Below are 25,632 nucleotides of genomic sequence, written 5' to 3' on the forward strand. Positions count from 1 at the left end.
CACCCTATGCAATATACTATGCAATATACTATGGATGTGCTTGGATCTTTATGGAATTTTACTCATTTGTTTTTTGGTCATGATGGTCCAGTGCCAAATTAAAATATGTGTGCAGTACCATATCCTCTTCAGTCAAATTCATTTATCTGAAGTTCAGCTTTCTTCATGTGATGACCTCTAACTTTTTAATGCATTAAGCCTGTCAGTGGTCAGAATCAAAGCCACTGAAGCTTTCGAGTTGCAAGGCCACTTGTACCCATAGCTCTTGCTTGATACAGGACCTTGGCTCCATGGACTGTATTAGTTTCAGCTTTCTGAGGTACTCAAAGTGCTGTTGATATGAGGGATGTTAGGTGGGTTACCTTCATAGAGGTCCCTAGAATGTAGGTAGCAGTTTGGAATGGGGAGAAAACTGTCAGCCAGGTGCCAAAATCTTCAATAAACATTAGTAAGTGACCTAGAGATTCTATAACTAAATCTATAATAAAGACTTCTGTAACTGTGTATTTTAAAACCAAAGCAATATTTTTAAATTCCAGATTTCCAGAGTAACAAGAACGTATATAGAAGGTTCATTCAAAGCATGTCAGGCATCCTTCTAGGAGCTTCGAATGCACTGGGAACAAAACAGTTATCTCCACCCACAGGGAGCTTACATTTTAGTTGGCGGAATACAGACAAGAAACAAACCCAAAAAACATTATAAACAGTCAGTTATAGCATATTGGAACATAATTAAATATATGAAAAAGAAGAGCTAAGTAATGGGGATTGGGTGTTGGCAAAATATTTCCTTAAAGGATTTTTTTTTTGAATTTTTGAATTTTATTTTATTTTTTTATACGGCAGGTTCTTATTAGTTATCTGTTTTATACATATTAGTGTATATATGTAAATCCCAATCTCCCAATTCATCACACCACCACCCCCCCATCCCCCGCCGCTTTCCCCCCTTGGTGTCCATACGTTTGTTCTCTACATCTGTCTCTCTATTTCTGCCCTGCAAGCCGGTTCCTTAAAGGATTTTTAAAAGAATGAATAGTTATCAGAGTATGCCTTGATCTGATGTAGTTTGCTTCATGTCTTTTTGATGTAATTTATTTTAAAATTTTAATATATTAGGGAATGTACAGTGTTTGATAAATTGCTTCAATTTTGCCATGTGTCTGCTACAAAGGAAAAAACATCTTTTGTCATGTAAACAACTCTAAGTTATCATTTTGTTCAAGACTATTTGTGCTTAATAGCTTTTTTGAGCAATCTGTTTCAAAATACTTTTTCAAGATGGGTGGTCAGAAATTTAAATTGTAGTAGGTGAACTAAGTTTTGACGTGTCATAAAAAGGTGATGCAGTAAAGGATCGTATATTTATGAAAACAAGGAAATATTTTATTTCATATTGTGGTTACTAAAAGTTTATAATAGAATAAAGATCTAAAGCCTATTCAGAAGTTTAGAGAGAGTTTAGTTAGAGAAAAATATCAGGAGAAAATTTAGAAAAAAAAAAGAATTTCAAGACCTAACTCCCTCTTAGAAATAATCTTCCATTTTTATCAGGCACATATATATTTGAGAGGAAATATTCTGAAATTTTTGATAGGTGCCCAACTAAAGACTGTGAGTGATAGTCCCAAAAGATGCTATGTAGTGAATAGACCCAATTCAGGACTGCAGTTGAATGGAACATTATGTCACTTATAGTCTGGATTGCATGTCGCTGAGAATAAAATCTGTATTTCTTTGAATTTCCCCATTCTGTATCCCTCCTGGAATTCTTAAGGTCAGTTAAGCACAGTAAATAATCTTCACTCAGCAAGCAACCCAAATCACCATCTTCCTGTTTGATGCAGCTAAAAAATTCTAAGACAACTCTAAACTCTTTGTGAGGCTTCCTAATGGATGCCTCACTGGACTGAAGAGCTTTTGGAAGCAAAATAAAATAATTATCTAAAGTTGAATGTTTTTGGGTCAAGGTTACTAGGTCAACACTAAGTTTAAAACCAGTTTGAGAGACATTTTTTAATGGCACTTAGAAATTATGGCTAAAGGTCAGGCTGCTACATGTGATATTGCTCAGATCCTTTGATGCTAAAGGTCTACAACTGACTTATGTGTAAGATATATTTTTTAAAATATTAACTGTGATTTAAAGTAGCAAGAGACAGTGTTCAGGCCAGGGAAAATAAAGTCCCTCTCCCTGGTTTTTTGGTTGAAGCAGTTTGAGTTCAGTAATTTTATTGAACCTGAAAAAAATTAACAGCTGCCTCCACAAAGGGAAATAGGGAAGCTTTCCTCTGTCAATTCCTGCTTAGGAGTTTATGAGATATTTTGAGACTGTAAGAAAACTGTGGATGAAATCCACACCAATTAGAGATCTTGTGTGTTTGGAACCATTTAAAAATGCTGTGCAAGGCTCAAGGGAATTAGTAAAGCCTGCTGCAGTGCAGCTACATTATTAATCTCCAAAGAGAATAGATACCAGATGTTCACACTGCCCAAAGGACACCTCAGTGTTCTTGACAGTTTTTAGTCATGTTGTCCTTCACAAATGCAAATGCCTGAAATCCTTATGGGTGACAAGGCTATGTGGCTTCTACATATGAAATTATTAATAATCAGTTTGAATAAATGTGCTATTTTTGATAGGCAGGAAAATAATCATATTGTATGAAATTTGATATTTGTAAAAAATTGCCTGAAGCAAAATAGAAGAAATTCTTCATCTACTTTTTTTTTTTTTGATCAGCCTAGTGATAGGCAGGTCCAAACTAAGTGATAATCTTTTAATTCAGTCCAATTTTGTTGTTAAATAATGAATTATGATATTTTCTTTATTAATTCATTCAACAAATATTTCCATGAGCTAGGTGTTGAGGATATAATAGTAAAGAAAGCAATCATGGTCACATGGAACTTAGTAAAAGAAGCAGACATTAATCAAAAACTACCCACATAAATAAATAATCACAAACCATGATACATGCTTTGAAGAAAATGTACTGGGTGCTGTGAACATGTTTGACAGTAGAACCTGACCTAGAATTAAAGCTCTGGATTCATTTATTCATCCATGTTTAGTGAGCACCTACTTTGTGCCAAAAAGCAGGACAGATTGCCATGGTCATTCAAAACTTAAACTCATCACTCTCAGTTTGGTAGACCAAAAGATATTAGGAACAAAACAACAACAAACAACTTAAAAGTAAACTAAAGATAAAGAAGATTCTAGGGATGGAATCTTATTTTAGTCTTCTGGTCTTTCTTCAAATATAGTTTCTATACGGTAAGCTAAGGAGCATTTGAGTAATGCTTAAGATTTCTTAGCATGTCTAAGTATTTTTCATATCACTCATTTTATTGCAAAAACTCCATTAGAAAAGTAATAGTGTAACATTTTAAACACTTTAGAAAACAGAAAGGTGGGATTGGTAGGAGGGACCCCCCAGAACCCAAATATTTTAACATAAACATCATTATGCTCTCCGCTAGCCATCAACCTGGCTTTCCTTCCTTCCCTGCCAGGCTTTGTAAAGAGCAAGTCTTTGTTCACTCCCTCCGCTTCACACATGCTCTTCAACCCAACAGAGTTCCGCTTCTGTCATCATCACATTGAAAAGGTTCTTCCTAAAGTTCCTCAGACCTCCTAATTGTTGAATTCGGCAATCTCTTCTCAGATTTTACTTGACTTGTTCTTTCTGTAGATTATGTCACTGCTGTCTGCCTGCCAACCTTAAATGGTTTTCTCTCTATTGTCTGACCCTGTCCTGGTTCCCTTGTCCTCTTCCTATTTCTTGGAACGCCCTCTTCTATTTTCCTTTGCCGACTCATTCTTCAGCTCACCTTTTAAATACCCGTCTGATTCTCCACTGCCTTCTACTGATCCTCGTCCATAACCTTACTGTCTTCTGTGTTCTGCTGACTTTCACATCTGTATCTTTAGCCAGGGTCTCCCTTCTGAGCCCACATGTCTCTCTGCCTCCTAGATAGTTCCACACTAGACTGATTTTGTTATTTTCCCTGAAAACACGTATGACGAGCATGATCCAGCTGGTCATACAAGCTGGACACCTAGTCATAGTCTCACCCTGCCCTTCCCCTTTGCTCCCCCACAGGTACCACAGTCACCACAATCTGAATTATGCTCTCTTCATCTCTCCACAGTCTTTCCCCTGCTCCCCAATCCCATTGCAATCGTCTTCATTTACAGCTTCGAAACTTCTGTTCCTGTACATAGGCTTCATCTGATAGACCTGCTTTCATCCGCCCTCTTATCCGTCACCCTCCAGCCTGCTTCCAGAGCCATCTTCCTAAAACACAAATCTGATCATGTTACTAGTCTGCTTAAAAGCCTTTAGGTGATTCCCCCATCATCATGCCATTCAAAATATCCCTGGCAACAGTGCCACTGCCATTTAGAGCTACTGGGTTACTTGACAACAAGATAGAAAAGCAAGGTAACTAGTAACCAAAATAAAATCAGTGTTTGAATAGTACACTGTGCTTAAATTTTATTAACATTTATTATCTTCATGGATTTTTAGGGTCTATAGATTTATGCTAATTTTTATATATATTCTAAACTCCTTGCCTTAAGTATCATTTTTATTTGAGGTACTGCTTATTAAAGCTGAATGAAGCATAGGGAGAATGTTTGACAAAACCAATGGTTTTATTTTTGTCATAAATAGGAAAATGTTTGATTTTAGGCAGCCTGAGATTCTGATAATTGGACCGTTGGAGAAGGAGATATAATCCCAGCACTCTTTAGCTCTGCAGTAAACAACATATATATAGCCATAATAATATAAAGGCTGTTCACTAGTTTTCAACTCTCAGAATCAATCTCTAGAAAAGCATAGAAGACTTAATTAAGATTAGGCATTGGAATGGTGGGAAAGAGTAGGTGGAGGGGGAATCAGGGCACTAAGGAGAGTCAAACGATATTAAGCTGTAGGATAGTCATGCATTCATTCAACCATTAGACAGTTCTTTACAACATCTCTTATGTCAAAGGCACTATTTTAGATGATTGGCAATACAGTGATGAACAAAACAAACTCCCTGCTCTTATTGAACTTACATTCTAGTTCAAGAGGCAGATGTTACCAAACAAGGTTTTAGAAGAAAATTACTATTCAAAAATTGGAAAGGGGAAGGGAGGGGAGACAGTGTAAGTATGAATGCTAAATCTTCATCACTCACAAGAAAGAATCAATTTATAGTTTATAAACAGCCCTATCCAATGTTGGAAATGTTTTATATCTGGGGAAAATAATGGTGGAAATATTCTACATCTGTTATCTGTGTTGTCCAATATCGTCCCTATTAACTACATGTAACTGTTGAGAACTTGGACTGTGGTGAGTATGACTAAGAAACTGAAATTTATATTTTATTTAATTTTAATTAATTTAAATTTAAATTGTGACATGTGGCTGGTAGCTACTGTATTGGACAGCACAGATTTAAATGAAGGAATCAAGAGACAGCAGCATATGCATATTTTTTAGAAATAAATGGAAAACTATTAAACATGGTTGTCTACAAGGTGGGGAGAATTGAAAGGGAACATTTCACTGAGTCATCTTGCACTGTTTGATTTTCTACTACATGCATGTATTTGGTTATTACTTAAACTTTTGGGTCTTTGAGGGGGAATAGAGAATCATCCTTTTAAAAATGAGATAAAAGTTATACTTGAAGTGTCAACTGAAGTGAATAACGGCAAGAATCAGAGCTCTAAGCTTCAAACAATTCGTGTTAGCAGGGGGTCTTCACAGAGAGTTTTATTATTTGGCTTGAGATAGCTAATAAAGTAAATATCAGTCAGTGAGGTTAACATATTCTGGCTTCAGAGAAACTAAAAGCTACAAATTTTGAAGTAGGGTCCTAGAATTATAGAGCTGTGAGAATTGCTATCCGCACAAAATTATAGATCTGTAAGTCTCCAGCTTGTCTCACCAAAACCGTGCTCAAACATATATCATCATTATTAAACCATCACTCAAGCCCAAGTGGCATTTGTTGTGCTCAAACTTATTTTGCATTTGAAGACAACAAAATATTTGTAATTACATTTCAATTAAATGAATTTTTGGTCATGTGTCGTTTCTGCTATGTTTTACTGATGGGTCATGTAGCCAATTTACTGGGGCTATTTTTATCTGGGGGTTGAGGGAGGGTGTAGGGTAAGGGGAAGCTGTGTAGCAGTCCTTGTTAAATTAAGAGTGAGGGAATGAGGGCCACTTTTCCTAGACGTGGTACAGATGGAATTGGCTTCAACTTATTTATAATCTGTTGTTAGCTTTAACAACTTGTTTTGAAGATTTTTGAGAGGAAGGAGGAAAAGCCTGGTATAGAGAGCTGAGGAAGTTTTTCTCAAGAGGCAGTTGGAGTGGAACATTTTAAATTTATGAACACAATGCTACTTTTGGAGAGCTGTGTCACTATAAAATTCTGGGTTCAAGTAGACTCAGAGCAGCTTTATTAAGCTACATTATGAGTGAGAAGGAATAATTCCTTCTACTGCAATCTAAAAAAATCCATTCTAGTGTAGGTGGTAGCAAGCACCAAGGATCTACTGTTAATCTCTTACTCTTATGTTCAGATTTGCTTCACATTATACCAGCATATACCACATATACCAAGTTATGTATGCAGATTAATTTGGCCTGATGGTTGGATAAAATTGAAGCAGAACTGTCGTATTCCAACTTGTCGGCATTAGGTGTAGTACCTGTAGTTATTTGCTATTTAAAGATGAGAATTCTTAGAGAGGAGAACCTGTTTATTGAATATAGGATATTTTTTTGAAAGATACTTTAAATTTATTCCATATCATTTTTAGAGGGTAAGTCCAAAGGGCAAAAATTAGAGGGAGACAGATTGTTCTTTTTTAAACAAATATTTATTTATTTATTTATCTTTGGCTGCATTGGGTCTTCATTGCTGTGCGTGGGCTTTCTCTAGTTGCAGCGAGCAGTGGCTTCTCTTGTTGTGGAGCACGGGCTCAGTAGTTGTGGCACACGGGCTCTAGAACGCAGGCTCAGTAGTTGTGGCGCACGGATTAGTTGCTCCGCGGCATGTGGGATCTTCCCGGACCAGGGCTCGAACCCGTGTTCCCTGCATTGGCAGGCGGATTCTCAACCACTGCGCCACCAGGGAAGCCCGAGACAGATTTCTAACAACTTGAACTCTTCAAAAATGGAATAGCCTTCTTGTGAATTAGTGAGTTCACTTCTGTTCGGACATATTCAAGCAGATCACAGATGATTTTGTGCCAGAGATGTTGAAGGGAGACTTTACATCAGGCCAGATGATTTCTACATTCCCTTCCAACTCCTAGGATTCTTAAGATTCTCTAATTTTAGGTTCATGAGCTCAGTAAGAGTTATAATCATTATAACACTTCCAGACGATACTGGAAGCCTATTTCTCCATCGTCAAGCATTCAGATACATTTGGTGGTTTAATACAATGTATACAAAAACTGGTCTGAGTAAATAAAATCTCACACAATTATATTTTTTTCCAATTTAAGAGTTGTTAAAAGTTTAGTTTAGATCATATTTCTGCATATATATATGCGATGACTAATCCCAACCTAAGAGCTAAAAATACAAAACTCTTGTCAAAATCAGGTGTGCAATAAACAGATAAACTCATTCATTGCTTACCTGAAAGTCAAGGAAATGTGACAAAGAAAACTATATATGACAAGCCAATATTACAATCTATCTACACAATAACTCATCTACTCCTTCCATCTTTATAAGGTGAAAAAATGAGTTTAAAATTTAGCAGAGACAAGATGTATTAACCTGTGAAAATGGTTCTTCAATTGTGTGCCTTTAAATTAATAGAAAAAAGAAAGACTTAGTATTAAAATAGATAAATTATATATCACTATGTTTATGTAGTAGTTGTAGCCAAGGTCCCTAAACAGAATATTGTCCAGTGGTGCCAAGGGGATCGTAATAGTATCAAGAAGTATTAGATTCAGATTTCAAGTTCTGGTTGAAAAAAAGATAATATTTTATTTGTTTTTAAAGTAAGCTAAGCTCTTAAACTAAGCTCTTAAAATCAGAAATATTCTTTAACAGCCACCCTCCAGAGTTGAGGGAAGTTTTTGGAAAAAGGAGACAAAAAGGCATTGAGAAAGATAACATTTTCTAGAGAACTCTGCTAATATTAGAATTAAATGTTTTAATTAGATAGTAATTTACTTGCTTTCTTGTACGTTGGTTGTGTCATCTTCTCTAGTTTGTGTTGTTATAGTTCTGCATGTGAAATAACAAAAACATAGACTATAAGATATTCTTGATAATAATAGACTAATATCTAAAAGGTACAGTTTATGTTCTTGGAAATAAAATGATAATCAGCCCATATCCAACCTCTTCAAATAGAAGCAAAGGGAGGCACTGGGGGTAGGGTGAGTCAACCCTGTTTATACAGGTTTTCACATGACTTTTCTTTTAAAAAGTGTATGGAATACATCCAAAACAAATACTGTTTTGTTAGATGAGAAGACCAAAAGGGAAATCCTAGAGAAAGGAGGATGGATGATCTTTCTTTAAAGTCAAAACTGACAAAAACACATCCCCTCCCCCCAACTTTGCTCAAGATAATTTTCTCAACAAGACCCAGATTGCTTCAAGTCTTTGCCTATCACCCCTTGAAGCACTTTCCTTATTATTAGGAGTGGGGGCAGGGTTTCCTTTGAGGATTTTTACAGCAGTGAAGAGTTCCTCCTTTAAATACTTTCACATGATGAGGGAATTCCGCTCTCAAAGTGCTGTCATCACTGTGGCTTCTCTGTCATAAGACAATTTATTCTTGGGTAAAGGTCCTTCTTAGTTTGATTGTCAATAGGACTTACCTTTCCGATGGATTCTCTTTCTATAGAGCTTCTCTTTTTCTGAGAGATGTAGCAAAAGAACTCAGCATTCTCCTTTGTTAACCTTATTGATGAAGTTGACCATGATTCTCTTTTGAAATGTGTTCCATACAGGAGGTTATGGACTTCAACATGGCTCTCCTTGTCGATCTCCACCAATTAAGACGTGGGTGACATATCCAATATTCCATCTTGAAAACTGTATTCCTTCTACAGTGCAAAGGGACACTGAACTTTGGGATGTTTAGTGTCTCTTCCAGTGTTTAAATAGCACCATGGTAAACCACAAGTAAACTATTCAAGTGTCAACCGTTTTCTCAGAAACATTGAAATCTTTTGAGAACATTTACTCCATGTCACTCCACATCACCCTGCTCAACTCTTGAATGTAGTCTTCTGGAAAATTCTATAAATATTTAATTCATGGAGGCAAAATGTATAGCTGTATGGTTTCATAGCTCATTTGAAAGCAGTTCCTTTCCCTCCCCAAAATCTTTAGTAGGCAGTGATTCACAATTATTCGGAAGGAATTAGAATTAAGAAACCCCAAATAGAATTGACAGTTTTCTCAATATTATTGCCTAAGGGTGTGCTTCTAAGTCTTCCTGGCTGTTTTAGATAAATGAATAAAAAACTTGTCTATATCCCAAGCTAGATTACATGATTTATATCATTACTCTTGGACTTTCCTTTGAACAGTTTGGTCTTTAGAAGTGAGAGAATAGGTATTGTCCCGTACATTCATTATCGGGCTTCCACCTAGAAGCTCTTAAGTGCAACAGTGTATCTATCAACTAATCCAGACTGGCAGTAAACATATTTCTTAAAACCTTCAGCTTCCTTCCTGCCGGAGTGTTCAAATGATTGACCTCTCAGCCTTTCACTGAGGAAAAAAGTGGAACATAAGAAGAGAGCCCTAGACTAAGTCAGAATACTCAGATTCTGTTTTTGGCTCTGCCACTTCCTGCCTGAGTAACATTGGCAATAACTTGCCCTTCTGCTCCCCCATCCCTCTCCCCAAAAAACCCGGTAAAGTGAGTGACCTAGATGATCGTCACGTGTTTTTACTACCTCAAATAAATAATAAGGTTATTTCACCTACATAGAGAGCCTTAATTATAGTAAATGAGCCAAAACAGAAAGTCCAGTGAGAAATTAGCATTGATATTCCTTAATCTGGTCTTGTAAAGAAGGAGTATGATTATATTCTTTCCTTCTTCTATGGGACTCTGTGGTGTACTGTCATTATTCATCCCACTTTCTTATTTAAGGTTAGTTGAAAATCCGTTTAATAAACATTTCAGCTGTGCCTTTGTGCTGTACACCATGGCAGGCTGTGAGTATACTCAGGTTAGTGCCTTCAAAATGCTTACCAGCTAAGCAGGGAGAAAGCGTGAAAACAAATCACAAATCTAGTGTGATGAATAGAACAAGATAAGTATACCTAAGATGCAGAGGTAGCATGGGAAATACATATATATTTCTCCGTACCTATTTTAAATTCTAGAAATAGGAAAATGTGGATGTGGTGGAGGGAGGGAGGTAGCTTTATGGTAAATTTAAAATAAAAACAAAAACTCCTAACTCTTTACCTGTTTACTGCTGAATCAGATATGTCCCGTCATAATATTAGTTGCTATAAACTGTAATCAAATGAGTTAAGACATGGGAGGTTTAAAAAACAAAAACAGAAACAGAATGTTCTCTTTCTTTTCATAGATAAATTATTTTTCAATGTCTTGAAGCATCACCACTAAATTTCTCTTTATCAATGGGTACTTCTGTCATTGAACAAAGAAGAGCACCTAAATGTATCAAGTAATCATTAAAAACCAAATACTATAGGCCAGAATATATTCAGATTCTCTTTGGGATTTAGAAAATGGGGAGAAACAAGTTTTCTTAAGGATAGTGATGTTTCTTAGCATAATTAAGTTTTGTGGAATATTATCTTATATTGACAGAGTTAAGGTTTTCCTGGTGATTTGTAGCAATCTCGAAGTCAAATCAAAGAATTGGAAAGTGTTTAAACTCTGGGTGTTAAATCTAGCACTACCAAAGCAATGTTGTTGCATAACAGGGGGATGGGGAGCTTGGGGGAGTTTAGTATAAAAACTTGGCCTGAGCTAATTTGTTTTGTTTGAAACTGGAAATCATATTGTTGAAATTTGCATTCTGTTTTCTTTCAAAAGGTGTATTAACACAAGGCACTCAGTTTTTAAAGGGCTTCCTCCTTTCTATAGGAAAAATTTGGCTTCTGAAAAAGGAAAAAAATTGCACAAGCAATTCAGCAACACTGCACCTCTTTCATCATTTTGAGGATACAGGCTTCAACTCAGTAACTCCAGACATATTTTCTGGAAACATGGAAAAACATGCCCATAAGCACTGAACATAAAACCTGACTGTACCCCCATAAACATGTGTACAATCTTATGGTCTACTTACCACTGAGTTTCTTAAAGCCATGTGCATATTTAAAAAATCACTAGACTAAATGAAAATTGGAACAAGATGCTATTTGAGAGAAGGCCCAGAGATGCCTGAGGAACACTGCTCTGTGACTCTCCTATGAAGCAAGCAAGCCTCTTGCCCATCAATAGATAGAACCTATGCTTTCCAGATAACCCCTATCCTGAGAAATTAGATTAAGATGGAAAAAACAGAATTAAAAAATATATATTTTAACCATCCAAACTGAGTACTAAAAAAACATGGTTCCTAAAGAAGCATGGAATAGTTGAAAAGTTAACAGCCAGATCAGTTGGATTGTGTTTTGGAAAACATCACACTGTAAAACTCACAGTGCTTCAGGACCATGCCCAGTGACTCTGAAGATAAGAGAGAGAAGAGGAAATGGTGATAGAGAGCTTTATAAGTTCAGGGATGTGCTAAAAAAACTACTGGAAGGTCTAAGAGAGTCTCATGAAACATAAAATCCCAATGCAACTGTAATCTGAATGTGAGGAAAAGGTTATTCTTAAAAAAATAGTTGCATTCTTGCAAAATATATTAACCTTGAGTCTTCGACCTTTTTTTTTTTCAGGTTGAAAAAGTTAAGCATGATTCATATACTAAAGATTTCCATTCTATGCTTAGTATTTCTTTTAAAATTGCATTCTAACCCAAGGATGTGTCTCTCTCTCCTCTGTTTTGGTTCTTGTGCTTGCTCTGTCCCAGGTTGGCCTTCATTCCACGATGTGATCAGTTCTGATGCAGTCACATTCACAGATGACTTTTCCTATGGGATGCACAGGGTGGAAACCAGCTGCTCTCAGGTCAGTTAATCCCACCTGAAAATCCAAAATGCTGCTCACTCTGCATTGCAAGCACTTTCAAGACTCCTGGTTGTACTAAATATAGCAACTAAGGCCAAGTGACCCATCACAAAAGGGACAAACACAATGAAGTCTCTATCAAGTCCTAATGACATCTCAGTCTTGAGGAGTTTAGCAAGTCCAATTAAATGTCAGTCATTGGCTTCAACACTATTAAACAAAATCATTGGTAGGAAAAATCATCTTCAATTGACTTAATACAGTGGGGAATGGGCCATTCTTAGGGCATGTGAAGATTTCATCACATGGCCTCACATAATCTGTTTACATAATCCCCCTCTCCCTGCAGTTCTGTGCACTCATTGTTCAGTTATAATACCTCTAATGGTAATGATCCCAACCTGGTCAACAAAGACCCCAGAAACAGCTCTCCTTGGGTGGATGTGAGGAGGGAGGTTGGAGAACAGCAGAAGGAAGAGGAAGTTCAGTGGTGGGCTGTGTGAGGGCAGAGAGAGAATGTGTGATAAGGTAATTCCTTCTCTACTTCTCCTAGGAATAGGCCTATCCTCATTTCCAAGGATGTTCTAGTTAGTTCCTTCCACCCTGCTCTGACCGAATTAGTGCTGGATCTAAGGGGGAAAATGAACGTGTGTCGAGGAGAAGGCAAAAATATAGTTAATCTGTCATCCCGATCAAGAAATTTGAACTTTTGGGGGCTTTGTGCTTAAGCCCCGAGACATAGCCAGAACCTTCTAGTTCTAGAGCAACTGCACATTAGATAGTCTCTTCTAGTTCTCTAGAACTAGGGCAACTGCACATTTTATTCTAGAGTAGGTAGTCCTGCTCTAATTTGCTTTAAATACGTGAAATATAAAGTCTGAGTGTTGTGGCACTGGAACTCATTGATACTACAGAGTGTTTTGTTGGGGGCTGTCTCTTGTACAGTACATATCAGAGGTAGAGGAGGCACAATCAGGCAGCTGTGATAGCAAAGGGATTGCCCTGTGGGCCTCCCTCAGCATTCTTCCACCTGACCGTTAACCCCCTTCATCAGGCATGTGAGTTTTAGGGAGCAGGTAGCATATTTACTACCAAGTAGGGAAGGAGATTGGTTTGAACCTAACCACCTGATGAATTCCTGTTTTATTTTTTTAAACTAAGGCTAGCAAGTTAACTGTCTTCTAAGTATGAGGACCACTCTCTCCCTTGAAAAGCAGGCTTTATATTTTATCCAAGTCACATTGTCAGTTCAGTCTTGTTTCTCAGATCTGAGTCTGAGCAAGATAGTGGTACTTTTTGATCCTGGGTCTCACCCCCAGAGATTCTAATTTAATTGGTTTGGGTGAGGCCTGAACGTCAACATTCTCAAAAACTCCCCTGGTAAATGTTCACAATAACCTTATGACTAGATAATGTTATTCTCTCTCATTTTACACTTGAGAAAACGGAGGCACAAGGAGTGCGATTACACTTGTGTAGAGATTCGTAGATTGAACTGAGACTTGAATTTGGGCAGTTAGCTCCAGAGCTCTCTATGGTGCTCAGTTGGATAAATAAGTAGATAGAGGGGAGGTAGGTAGGTAGATAGATAGATACATGTACCACAAAGAGTCATATTGAAATAAGAAAAAAAAAAACAAAACCCAAATCCTCTGATTCCTCAGCAGTTAAATTCAATTCAGTTTTGGATTCAATTAAATTTTTATTGATTTTTGTTATAACTGCCACAGAAGCAAATTGTGAATATCTACCCAGGAATCTAAAATACTTGACAAAAAAGTGAGGTTGGATGGTACACAGTAATTTGTAACTTAGGTACATAGTACTTAGTAAACCTCTCAAGGCTAATGGTTGTTTTTTTCTTTCTTTTTTTAAGCTGCCTTAAAGGCTGTTCTATGACTGCTACTTTCCTTTTCACTCAGAACCCACTTTCAAACATTGAGTTCTATGAAAATCAAATAAAAAAGGGACAGAAAAAGTGGGGCATAAGATAATACCTTTCCTTCAGGCCCTACTCTGATGTCTTTGTGACTAATTCTTATAATTCACAGTTAGAATATACTTCCTCCTTTCCCTGTGCCAGCCACTGAGGTAACACCAGTAGGAGTCAAGACAAGACCATTAGGAAGATGTCCTACAGTGACCAGAGGAATGAAACCCACAGACTGTGCCCAAATTAGGCAACACTCATAACAGATACCAAGCTGACCCAAGCATAGCTCTCAGCCCTTTGGTTAAAGGCCTAGGTGACTGTTACTATTCTTTGGTCCTTTCCTAACAGTTGGGTGAAGAACTAACACTGACTGACCTACTCCATTTCAGCTTCTTTTTCCACCACCTTTATTTCTCACATTAGAAAGTGACCCTTTCTTAAATAAAAGTCTTAAATTTAAAGAGAAGAGGGAGGGATATTTGTTCCATTTCTTTCTTAAATTTAAAGAGAAGAGAGAGGGAAATTTGTTCCATTAATGCATGTGTAAAAATGCATGCTTTGAGAAGTAAGTACCACGTAGAAAATAATTGGGTTCCAGCCCCAAAGAATATGTTTGCTGGACTCTTTCCTGTGTGGACAGAGTGGGCCTGTCTGCCCCACAGTACGCTAAGAGCTTACTAAGCTAAAGTGTGCTGGGTGTCTTTCCTTTCAGTTTCTTTGTCTTCTAATTTGTGTTTGACACAGACATTTATTTTCCTCTTGTATTACATTTTTCTTTAGTTTTCTCTTGTCCATTTTCTCATTCATCCTTTTTATCTTGACTCGAGGGGAAAAAGACTGATTTAATGGTTTCCATACTAGAGTAACCACTTGTATCTTACTTCCTAGTTTCTCACCCTTAACACTATTTTTCATTATCAGTTTATCTTCTTTTACCTTCTATTCTTTCAGTTTAGGTAGTCTCTTCTCCTACTTGCAACTTCTCCCATCTTTTTTTTTTTTTTCCTTTTAAACTTTTGGATGGTGACATGGTATGGCAAAATTGTCTGGTTTGCTTCTCCTCTTTCGAAAATTCTGTCGTATTTTGAATTCACATGGTTTGTCCTTTCTCTGGACTGCATTGCACGGAAGGGGTTTGTGTTATAAAGAATCTATTAGATGTTTTCAGTATCTTAGAGACATTCTCAGTTGGACATGGTATGTGGAATGCTTCTTTCCTTATGGTAAAGATGGAGCATGTAAACACGTAGACCCTTTTACTGCCAACTTACACAAATAAACTGAGCTTCTGTGGATGAAACCGGTAGACTCAACCTGCTTGCCTGGCAATATGGCAATTTTTTTTTTTTGGTGTATTGGTCTCTAATTCTTGCTTTAGTACTTAGGATTCTTCTCCTTCTCCTTCTCCCCTCCCCCCATCCTCCCTTCTCCTCCTCCTCCCCTGCCCCTTCTTCTTCATCGTGATATGGATCACACCAGGCAGTGAATTAGGCCTCATATTTGGGTAAGAATTGTAAACACATTGGGAGCCGTACCTACCACCTCATTATACTACATTGTAGTTTTTCCTTGTGTCCAGTGACGACTTCTTCTTTTTTTTTTTTAATTTTATTTATTTATCTTTGGCTGAGTTGGGTCTTCGTTGCTGCGCATGGGCTTTCTCTAGTTGCGGGAATGGGGACTACTCTTCATTGCAGTGCGCGGGCTTCTCATTGCGGTGGCTTCTCTTGCTGTGGAGCATGGGCTCTAGACGTGCAGGCTTCAGTAGTTGTGGCACGTGGGCTCGGTAGTTGTGGCTCGCGAGCTCTGGAGCGCAGGCTCAGTAGTTGTGGCTCGTGGGCTTAGTTGCTCTGCGGCATGTGGGATCTTCCCGGACCAGGGCTCGAACCTGTGACCCCTGCGTTGGCAGGCAGATTCTTAACCACTGAACCAACAGGGAAGCCCTTTTTTTTTTTTAAATTTTTTTATTGGAGTATAGTTGCTTTGCAATGTTGTGTTAGTTTACTGTGCAGCAAAGTGAATCAGCTATGTGTATACATCTATCCCCTCTTTTTTGGATTTCCTTCTCATTTAGGTCACCACAGAGCATTGAGTAGAGTTCCCTGTGCTCTACAGTAGGTTCTCATTAGTTATCTATTTTATACATAGTATCAATAGTGTGTATATGTCAATCCCAATCTCCCAATTCATCCCATCCCCCCACCCCTTTTCCCCCTTGGTATCCATACGTTTGTTCTCTCCAGTGACTTCTTAGGTAGTAATACTGTAGTAAAATTTTTATTGAGAAAGTTAAGATTTATTTAGTACTGTAATCATTTTTCAGAGAAATATTGCAGTCAGGTCCTTCTAAAAGAAGTGCTGTGTAAGGAGCCTAGCTCAGTGCCTGATCTTTAAGTTAACAGCACAGAGAACAAGCAAGGGTAGTAGACATTCTTCACTGTCTTCCTCAGGATTCCTGCTTGTGGAGGAGATTGGTTACCCTGCTGCATTCTGATTTTTGTTGCAACTATATTTGTTTTCTTTTACTGTTCTACCTACTGAGTTGAGGAATTATATTCCAGTTGTCTCCTCCAAAGAGGACCTTTATCTTAAATTTGCCCACTTTGGTGGGCGTATGTATCTTCCCCCTGGCTGTAGCAATTTCCTAACAATTTTCAGTTATAAAGAATTTTTCTTAATTTCGTTTAATTCACATTTTTAGTTAGCGATAAAATATATTGCTTCTATTCCACTTTCACTGACTACTGTGAGTAATTGCTTGACAGCTTCTTCCTAATCCTCCAACCCCAGCCTGCTAGGCAACACTGTCAGGAATTTAAATTCAGTGCAAAGAGGTAAAATTTGCATGGTTTAAGCTGTAGTTCAGCGAAGTAAGTCTCTCCTGGAAATACTTGGGGAATTCTTCCTTTTGACCAAAATTCTACATCTGCAGCAAATGGGAGACCAATAAATCACTTAACTTTTTGTAATAATCTTTGAGGAAGAATCCTGAGTTTACCCAAGCTGGACTCTATTTATGACTGTAGCTATTACTGCTTGAATCTATGGTAGAGTCCCTTAAGTTTGTTTTAGATCATTATTAATTTGTTCTAAGTCAGCCAAATCAACAGAAAGGTAAATATCCACCAATACAAAGTACTCTTCAAGAGTTAAGCAGTTTTTGGGCTTCCCTGGTGGCGGAGTGGTTAAGAATCCGCCTGCCAGTGCAGCGGACACTGGTTTGAGCCCTGGTCCAAGAAGATCCCACATGCCGCGGAGCAACTAAGCCCGTGCGCCACAACTACTGAGCCTGCGCTCTAGAGCCCACGAGCCACAACTACTGAGCCTGTGTGCCACAACTACTGAAGCTCGTGCGCCTAGAGCCCATGCTCCACAACAAGAGAAGCCACTGAATAAGAAACCTGCGCACCGCAACGAAGAGTAGCCCCTGCTCACCGCAACTAGAGAAAGCCGCGCGCAGCAGCAAAGACCCAATGCAGCCAAAAATAAATAATAAATAAATAAATTTTTTTAAAAAAGTTAAGCGGTTTTTGGTAAAACCCCAAACCTTATTAATCTTTTGCAGATGACAACTCATATATTGCTGATGATTAAAGATACCCATGTGTTACAATAGGATTTCAGACTCACAGCCCCTCTTTTTCTTGATCTTTCAGTAAAATCATAATGCTAAACTGGTGACTTCACAATCATTTCCTTGGCAAAAGATTAATATCTCAAGCACAGAGGAAAAGAGCCCTACTTACACACAAGTGTCTTTGATAACGAGGGGAGAAAACAGGATACTACTGGCAAAGTAAATTGCTTTCCTTCTTAAAACTCTTTTCTCCTTCCCATCCTGCCCCATGTGCCCAAGTGTAAAAGCCCTGCTTTGAAACTGCTTCATCTTGTAGATCAAACACTTAAGAGAAAATGATAATAATAAAACCCCAAACATCCTAGGAATAGCTGGGAGAAAACCTTCTAGGACAGTTGGAAATATATCAGTGCAGAAATATGTAACTGTGTTGAATGCACTATTTGTGTTTCTTATGCACACAATTGAGAATTGCAGTCAGATTTTAAGGAATTATGTTAAATTTGATGTAAATCACTTGTCTTTTTTTTGAGGGGGGTCCTTTCCCTTTGTTCTCTACAGGTTCTTTAGTTGCCAGTTTTTCTGAGAGGCTTAGGTGATAAAGGATTCCCATGGGAATTTAAATTAGTTCTTTTGAACAATGCTTATCTCATGCTTCCTGAGAATAAGAGCTGGAATGTTCACTCATAGTTTGTATTTTACCTGTAAAAGAAAGAAATACATAACCATTTTAAAACAACTTTCAAAATGCACACCAAAGATCGTACCCTGAAATAAATCATTAACAGCAGGTTTCAGAGATTTCTTCATCGGGCAACCAATTTGTTTCAGTTCAACCAGGTGTGCTGAGGGATCCCAGCACACTGCCAGCTGGCTGGGGCCGGGACGCAGAGCTCTCAGGTGGCTAAAGAAACAGTGCATCTCTGACAACTTTCATTCATCATCGTAGCCTTCTGCCAGGGGTAGAAGCTGGAAAGAATGGGCTCCATGGGTGTTCCCCTCAGGGAGGAGCCTTCAGGGCTTGTGCACTTTTAAAAGAAACCGGGTGCTGGTCTTTTATGGGAGACTAGGTGTTCCTGGGAGGAAGCAGAAATGGTACTGTGTTGGTTAGGCTTCCTTCAGACAAATGGCCTTACAGCTTTGCAGGCAACCGGATGGGCATGTATATGGTGGCACAGATATAAATGAACACCTTGCTCCTCCCTCAGTTATGTGAGCCTGGAGTGAATCTTCCAGAACACCCTTGTGCAAGCACGATGAAGCTATCACTGTTGTTTTTAGGGGACCATTACCGTTTCTGAGGATTTCCCTACCCCATCACCAACCCATATACTTATTTACCAATGATTTTTGTTGCCTTTTCCCCACTATAATTTCTCTTCCTCATCCCGCTCCCTTTTTCTTTTGCCTGGATGGGGGACATCTAGAATCTGTGTTTTTCTTATTGAAATCACTAGTTTCATTGATTCAAATGAAACTGCAGGCCGATAACCAACTCAGTCCAACAGATTAAATTACTCTAATTTGGATTTTTTAACAATGATTTGGGAAATGAATGATTTGGGAAATAAATACTACAAAATGGCTTCAAGTATACCATTGCTATGCTTTATTTTTGTAGTAAGGTAAAGAGAACTGTTTTCTAAATATGCTTGAGATGATTAATAAAGGCAATATCATTTATTTTTGCCCAGATAGCTGTATTCTCTCATTTAAAAAAAAAAGAAAAACCAAAAAAACTATCTGAGGCTTTTATGTGAAAACTCCACCTCTCAGATGCCAGGTGACTGAAGAGCCGGAGCTGCACGTGAGATCAATAATTGTGCACACGTACTGGTCACCGAGAGCACCAGTTCCTGTTGGCCTGCACGCTGACTCTTTTGGCAGGCAGAAATAGGTGCTTTCCTGTGTCCATTGGGTAAGCATGTGTATTTTTACTGGTGCATCTTAGCTGCTGATGCCTGAAAATTTGGTCTCCATTGTTTATAGAAAGGAAAAGCAATCTGAGCTGTCAGCCTTGATATTACCTAAACCTGCATAAAATGCGGTAAAATAATGCAAGATTTGTTTTTTAGGCCTGTTTCATATTTTCCAGGCAACAGATCAAATCAGTTCAGGGTTCATTTTTAGTTCTTTAATAAACTGACACAGTATGTTGGCAGTAAAATAAGAATGCACTTTTACCATGGAAGTGCCCTGTAGTTGAAGTTGCTATTTGTGCTATTCATTAATAACTAGAGAACCCTCGAAAATTGAATTTAGCACTTTCTATGGGGAAACTGAGATTCTGGTGCTTTCCACTGTAATGAGCACCATCCCTCACTTCTCTCTCATCGTCTCCTATTTTCCTTCCTTGCAATGTATAAGGGTTTTATACACCAAATGAGCACAGTGAGAAGAATTAATAAACCATCTGTATGTCTCTTCTCTCACGTTCTTGCCTAAGTCTTGACTCCTCCATCTGCTTGAGATGCTCTCCCCTGGATATCCGCTCCTTCACTTCCTCCAGGTTCTTATCCCAAAGCCAGCCCGGAAAAACCACCCCTGGCCACCTTACCTAAAATGTCAGCCCCCAACCTGACAACCTGTTTCACTTTCTGGTTTTCGTTTTCGGTTTTGTTTTGCTCCTTAGCATTTACTTCCACCTACTGTGCTTTGCAGTCCCTTATTTCCTTTGTATTGTCTGTCTCCCCCACTGGAATGTAAGCTCCGTGAGGCTACTGCCTGTACCTCCAGAGTCTGGGACAGTGCCTGGCATGTAGCAGACGCTCCATAAATATTTGTGAAATGAATGAAGGGGGGTCATTTGCCCCAGGCTTTGGTTTCTTTGTTACGTGACAAACGATGTGTTTTCACAGGCTGTTTGAATGCGGAGCACTAACGTCCCCATACCCTTCAGCCCCGTCCCTGCTGAGGAGGGTGGGGGACAGGTAAGTGTGGCCTGTGCTGTTGTCTCCTGGAGCCGAATCCAGCAGCACACTGGTTAGTGCGGGCTCTGTTCAGTGAGCCAGGCTTTCTGGAGACGCTTTCTCTGGGCTGGATTTCTCTTAACACCATCATAACCAACCATCCCTCCTTCTGCCTCTGTCTGAACTCTCTGCCTCTCCTCCTTCCCCAGCTTTTTGGATAGTCAGTAGCATGGAATGAGCTCGACAGCTTATTCCTTCTCCACATGACCCAGTTTGTGCAGGTAAGGCAGCCCGCATGGCACTCCACCTGTTGGAGGCCAGAAAAACCGATTGTGTGGACTAGTGACATTTCCATTTGCCCCACTGCAGTCTTGGTGACTGTGACATAAATCTGTTGAGTCTTGCTATTGCTTTGCTGGGTTCCAAGAACATCCAATGCTTGTCTGATGTTAAGTTTTACTGCCCATGAAAGCAAACGTCACCTCCGTCATGGCCAGTTAAACAGTATCTTTTACAGTGGACTTCTGCATATCTGAAAGCCACCCATCCAAAGCCAAAAGCAGTGCCAGAGGTCCAGATCAAGGGTCAACTCAATTCATAAAACTACTGCAGTCATTTTTCAGCTGGCTTCACAGATCAGAAGATACAGTGGCTCCTAAATGATTTCTGATATGCACAATTCTAGTGTCTTTTATTCTCAGCATGTGGTGCAAAACCTGCCAGAAACCATCTTTGCAGCTATTGACAGGCAGATTAGAAATCATCCGTGATGGCTTCCATCATTTCTCTACAGGCCGGTCATCCATTTAAACTGCTGAACGTGAGTTCCCCTCAAAGCTGGCTTTGTACACGCTGTTGACTTACATTTTGCTCTTCTCTTGCAGTGCGGTGCTCACCTCGGGCACATTTTTGACGACGGACCTCGTCCAACTGGCAAAAGATACTGCATAAACTCTGCGTCCTTGTCTTTCACACCTGCAGAGATCAGCGGCGCCAGTGGGGACAGCGCAGGGGGCAGCCCGGCCCAGGGCGACAAGACGGAGCTGTAGAGGAGTTGATGGAAACAAGTGTACTTAATGCACAGCTTATTAAAACGAATTCGAGAGCATCTATCTCAGATATATTTTTTCAAAAATAGAAGAGCAATTTTATGCTACTGATATTTTTCTTCTTTGGCTTAAACAGAGGCCCTGGCCATCAATGCATTTTGCTATTGACTAGATCGGGAACTGTTTGTAACTTTAGTGAACCTCAGAGGTAGCTTTGTGAAACTTCTTCACAAGCCACTTACGTAGCATTTGGCATTACTACATAGCTTCTTTGGATTTTTTTTCTCCTTGCTTAATAGGCAAAAGGTGCTTGGTCTTCAGACATGAAAATCAAGATCTCCTCTGCAGTGCGGAGACCAGGGCTCGGTTGGGGGGTGTGGGGGCAGGGTGTTGAGACACACGGCCTGGAGGCATTTGTGCAGATCCACCTAAGATAAGGGTGGAGCGATGTCTTGTGAGACTTCTCAGCTTTGGTGGAAAGTTTGGGCTGAGGTCCTTTATTCTCCCAAAAAGGGCGTGAAGGTCTAAATTCTTTCCTTATATTAAATTGTTGCCAGATCCGAGGGGGCACACTGAGTGTTGTGGCAGAGAAGCAAACGTGACCTCATTGGTTAGGCCTTTATTTTATTTTTATTTTTCGTTGAAAACATTGGAATGTAAGATAACCGTAAAATGTTGAGCCCTGTTTTGTCCAAAGTTCACAAAGAAGAGCACCTGCCATTGCCTTCTGTAAGTCTGTCCCTCCACACCTCATACCAGCTGCGGCTGGAAGGGCATTTTGGTGAATTCACTGTGTAAAATAAAATACTGGGAACAACACACTTCATCAAGGCAGCAGAAGTAAGAGAGAGCAGAGAAGGCTGAGGAGGAAGCCTGGGTACTAGATGTCCAGTGCTCCTGAAGAAGAGCAAGTAAGGAACGGAGCCCAGAGGGGAGGGTGGGGGACCTGTGCATAGGGCAAGGTGACCTCTGGAAGGACATTGGGGCTTAAAATAGAAACAGCCAGGAGCTCGCATCCCACCCTTGACACTAATCTGCTGTGTGAGGAGGGACAAGCTGTCTAGCCTCTCCATGCCTATTCTTTATGTATAAACACGACTTAGAATATTTGCAAAATAATTGACACTCTCAGGGGAAAATTACTATATTGCAATACAATGAAGATCAGTGTTGTAAAATTAAACTGATCTGGTTCTAATTGCCTCAAAGGCCGAAGCCCAGGCATTTGAAATGGAAAGAAGCAGAGAGGAGGGTGACTTAGCTGATTGGTATGGAAACAGTTGGGCCAAGAGCCAGAAATTTTTCTCTGTAGCAGTATGGCTGGTTTTACTCTAAGAAGCTCCGCTCAGTTGCCATATAACATTTAGTCTGGTGGGATGGATGTCATTGTGCACCGTAAGGTTTCTACAGCTCTGAGCAGTGGTGATATATGTTGGTACTGCGGCCGCCAGGCGTGAAGGTATGGTTTATGACTGATATATATTGTGTTTGTAGCCTTGAATGCTAATCCTGAAGTGTAATTTTTAAAAAATAATTTTTTTGTAAATCTTTGATAGCTTATGAACACTGACTTCTTTCCTTATAAGCACCAAGACCAAAATAAGAAACAGGAACACCTGACAATCTTAAAGAAATAATGAGAAACTAAAATGAAAAGTTGTGATCCATCGATGTCAGCGTGGTCATGTCCACATCCTTCTGTGTCTCTCCAAACACCTCCTGGTGAGGCTCTTCATTGTCATGTGGGCCACAACTTTGAGATTCCAGATGCACTATGCTCTTCTTCCCTCGGCTCCCAGATGTGTCACCTCAGGCCCTGGGGTCACTCTGGAATTCGCAAGTTTCACTCCCCTCTAGAAGTGAGACGTTGAATTTAAGACCCTTGAAGCCTCAGTGTCCAGACTATCCTAGAAGTCTTTCCCGACCTCACCAAAGGAGTCCCAACATTTCCCAGCGACCCAAGGATCCCTAAAGAAGTGGGTCTCCCAGGACATTCCTGTCCCAGTGTGCGGTCCATCCTTCGGGGGCTCACGTGGCTCCTGCTCTAGGTGGTGGCCTGCCGCGGGGTCTGCTGGACACAAGCTACAGTGTTGGGGTAGACAAGGAAGATAAACGGGGGCTTCTCCCTCTCCCCAGAGACTCTGGATTCTCACTGTTTCTCCAGTTTTATTGTGGGGCTTAACATTCCCCTCAAAAAGCTCCTCTTCTAATGCTTAGTCTTCGTTCAAGGAAAGCCAGTTTTTCTTCTACCACATTTTCCAGCATCAACTTTAAGAAAAATGCAACATCCATGGCAAAAAGAAAGTGGGTGTATGCATGTGGTTTAATTTCAGATTGCTTTTGAGTTTAAGTGGTATCGAATTTCAGTGTATTTCTGTCTTATGTTAAAGAAATATATTACTAAAACGTAAGTGAGCAATAATGTCAGCTGTCGAGCACTAGATTTATTTTTGCAGGATATGGAGTGCAATGAACTGAGTCAATATGGCGAGGTGTATGTGATCTGTGGGAGTTATGCCATTTAACATGGGAAACGCATGGGACTTTCCCTCTCTGCACTCCAGCCCTCACTGTGCCATTAGGAGACGCAGGTTTCTTTGCTGGTGTGTAAAAAAGTACGTCCATACACTCATGTGGAATGGATCTCAAGAAAGCAACAGTACATATTGTATTAGAGAACATTTCTATGTGTTTAAACTTTTCACTTTATAGATGAATTTAAACTCTTAACATAAATGACATAGCGATTTGAAAGCCTCTCCATGTTAACTGAATTGAAAATGCCTTGCTTTAAATATGGAATATGATGAAAGGGATTAGCATTTGTTCTGAAGGTCAAATACTACTTTTGCCTTAGATAGCTTTGTAAGAATTTTTCTCCAAGCAATTCAAAACTTTTGAAAAATGACATGGAATTTTCATTAAAAACCCTTTTCCTATGTCTATTGTATACAGAAATTATGTAATAAAATCTCTTTATAAAAATGTTTTCCTCTCTGATTCTAAAGACTTCTCTTATTTTTAGCACAGATGCACAGACCATCCACTGGAGTTTGCCATAGGCTGCTCTGTTTACCTCCTTACCCAGCTGACATGTCTGTAGTTTGTACAGAGGGCCTTTTATCTGGTGTGGACTTTATAAGCTGGGGCTCTGACAGTGGGTCTAGTCCGACTCCCCATACCCCAGGCCCCAGGAGAGGCCTCCTGGGATCTGAAAGTTTGGAGGGAAGGGAAACATTTACAGAATTACTCTACTTTCACCTCATCTCAGCAGAATCTTCAGCAGCTTGTATACGTTTTTGTGCTTAAGACATGGACTGTGGCAAGTTGCATCATGATAACGCTATAGGTGAAAACGCAGGAATGATACCGTGCCGATGCCTCGGCTTCTGTTAAATAATTTGACAAGAGACATACTGTTGTCAAGGACTCGTCTCTAGGGAAACACATTATGGGTTCGCCATTGCTCACAGATGATTCACCTTTAAATATCTCTAACAGAAGAGTTTCGGTATAGTATTACTTGTTATCGAAATTTTTTAGTTTAATTTTTTGGTTCATTTTGTTGATTTGTTTATTTTGGGAGGAGAAGTGAGGTGATGAGGACTTTTGTTTTTCAGCCACTTCTTTCAGTCATATTCCTGGGATCCTAAAATTCACAGGCCAGCAATTTCATGTAGTGTACCTTAGAACAGTGCTTCTCAAAGTGTGGTCCCCAGACGGCGGCATCAGCATCCCCTGCAAACTTGCTACAAATATAAGTTTTCTTAAACTTAATGCATCAGAAATTCTGGGGTAGGGCCCTATCGATTTATGTTTTAGCAGCCCTCTTTGTGATTCTGGTGTTTGTTCAACTTTGAGAACCACTGTCTTGGAACTTTCCGTGAGAAAACTTCATTTAGCATTAATTCTAAAAGCATTTCTATCTGACCCTCCAAAATGGTTTATTTTGTCATCACTGGTTGTCTTTCTGTAGAAGTGGGTCAG

At 39.3% G+C, this 25,632-nt stretch overlaps 1 protein-coding gene across 2 annotated transcripts in view; it reads left to right on the plus strand.

Moving 5' to 3' along the window:
- MSRB3 (methionine sulfoxide reductase B3) overlaps nt 1-21,704 on the plus strand; it is a 157,794-nt gene extending 136,090 nt beyond the window's left edge. For both annotated transcript variants that reach the window (XM_068559870.1, XM_068559872.1), the window contains 2 exons: nt 12,080-12,177; nt 21,481-21,704. In XM_068559870.1, coding sequence (XP_068415971.1) covers nt 12,080-12,177; nt 21,481-21,645 — 263 coding nt within the window. In that variant the 3' untranslated portion in view covers nt 21,646-21,704. The remainder of the gene's footprint in view (nt 1-12,079; nt 12,178-21,480) is intronic.
- Nucleotides 21,705-25,632: the final 3,928 nt, after the last annotated feature.

Source organism: Eschrichtius robustus, chromosome 13 (assembly GCF_028021215.1).
Source record: "Eschrichtius robustus isolate mEscRob2 chromosome 13, mEscRob2.pri, whole genome shotgun sequence".
NCBI classification, from domain to species: domain Eukaryota; kingdom Metazoa; phylum Chordata; class Mammalia; order Artiodactyla; family Eschrichtiidae; genus Eschrichtius; species Eschrichtius robustus.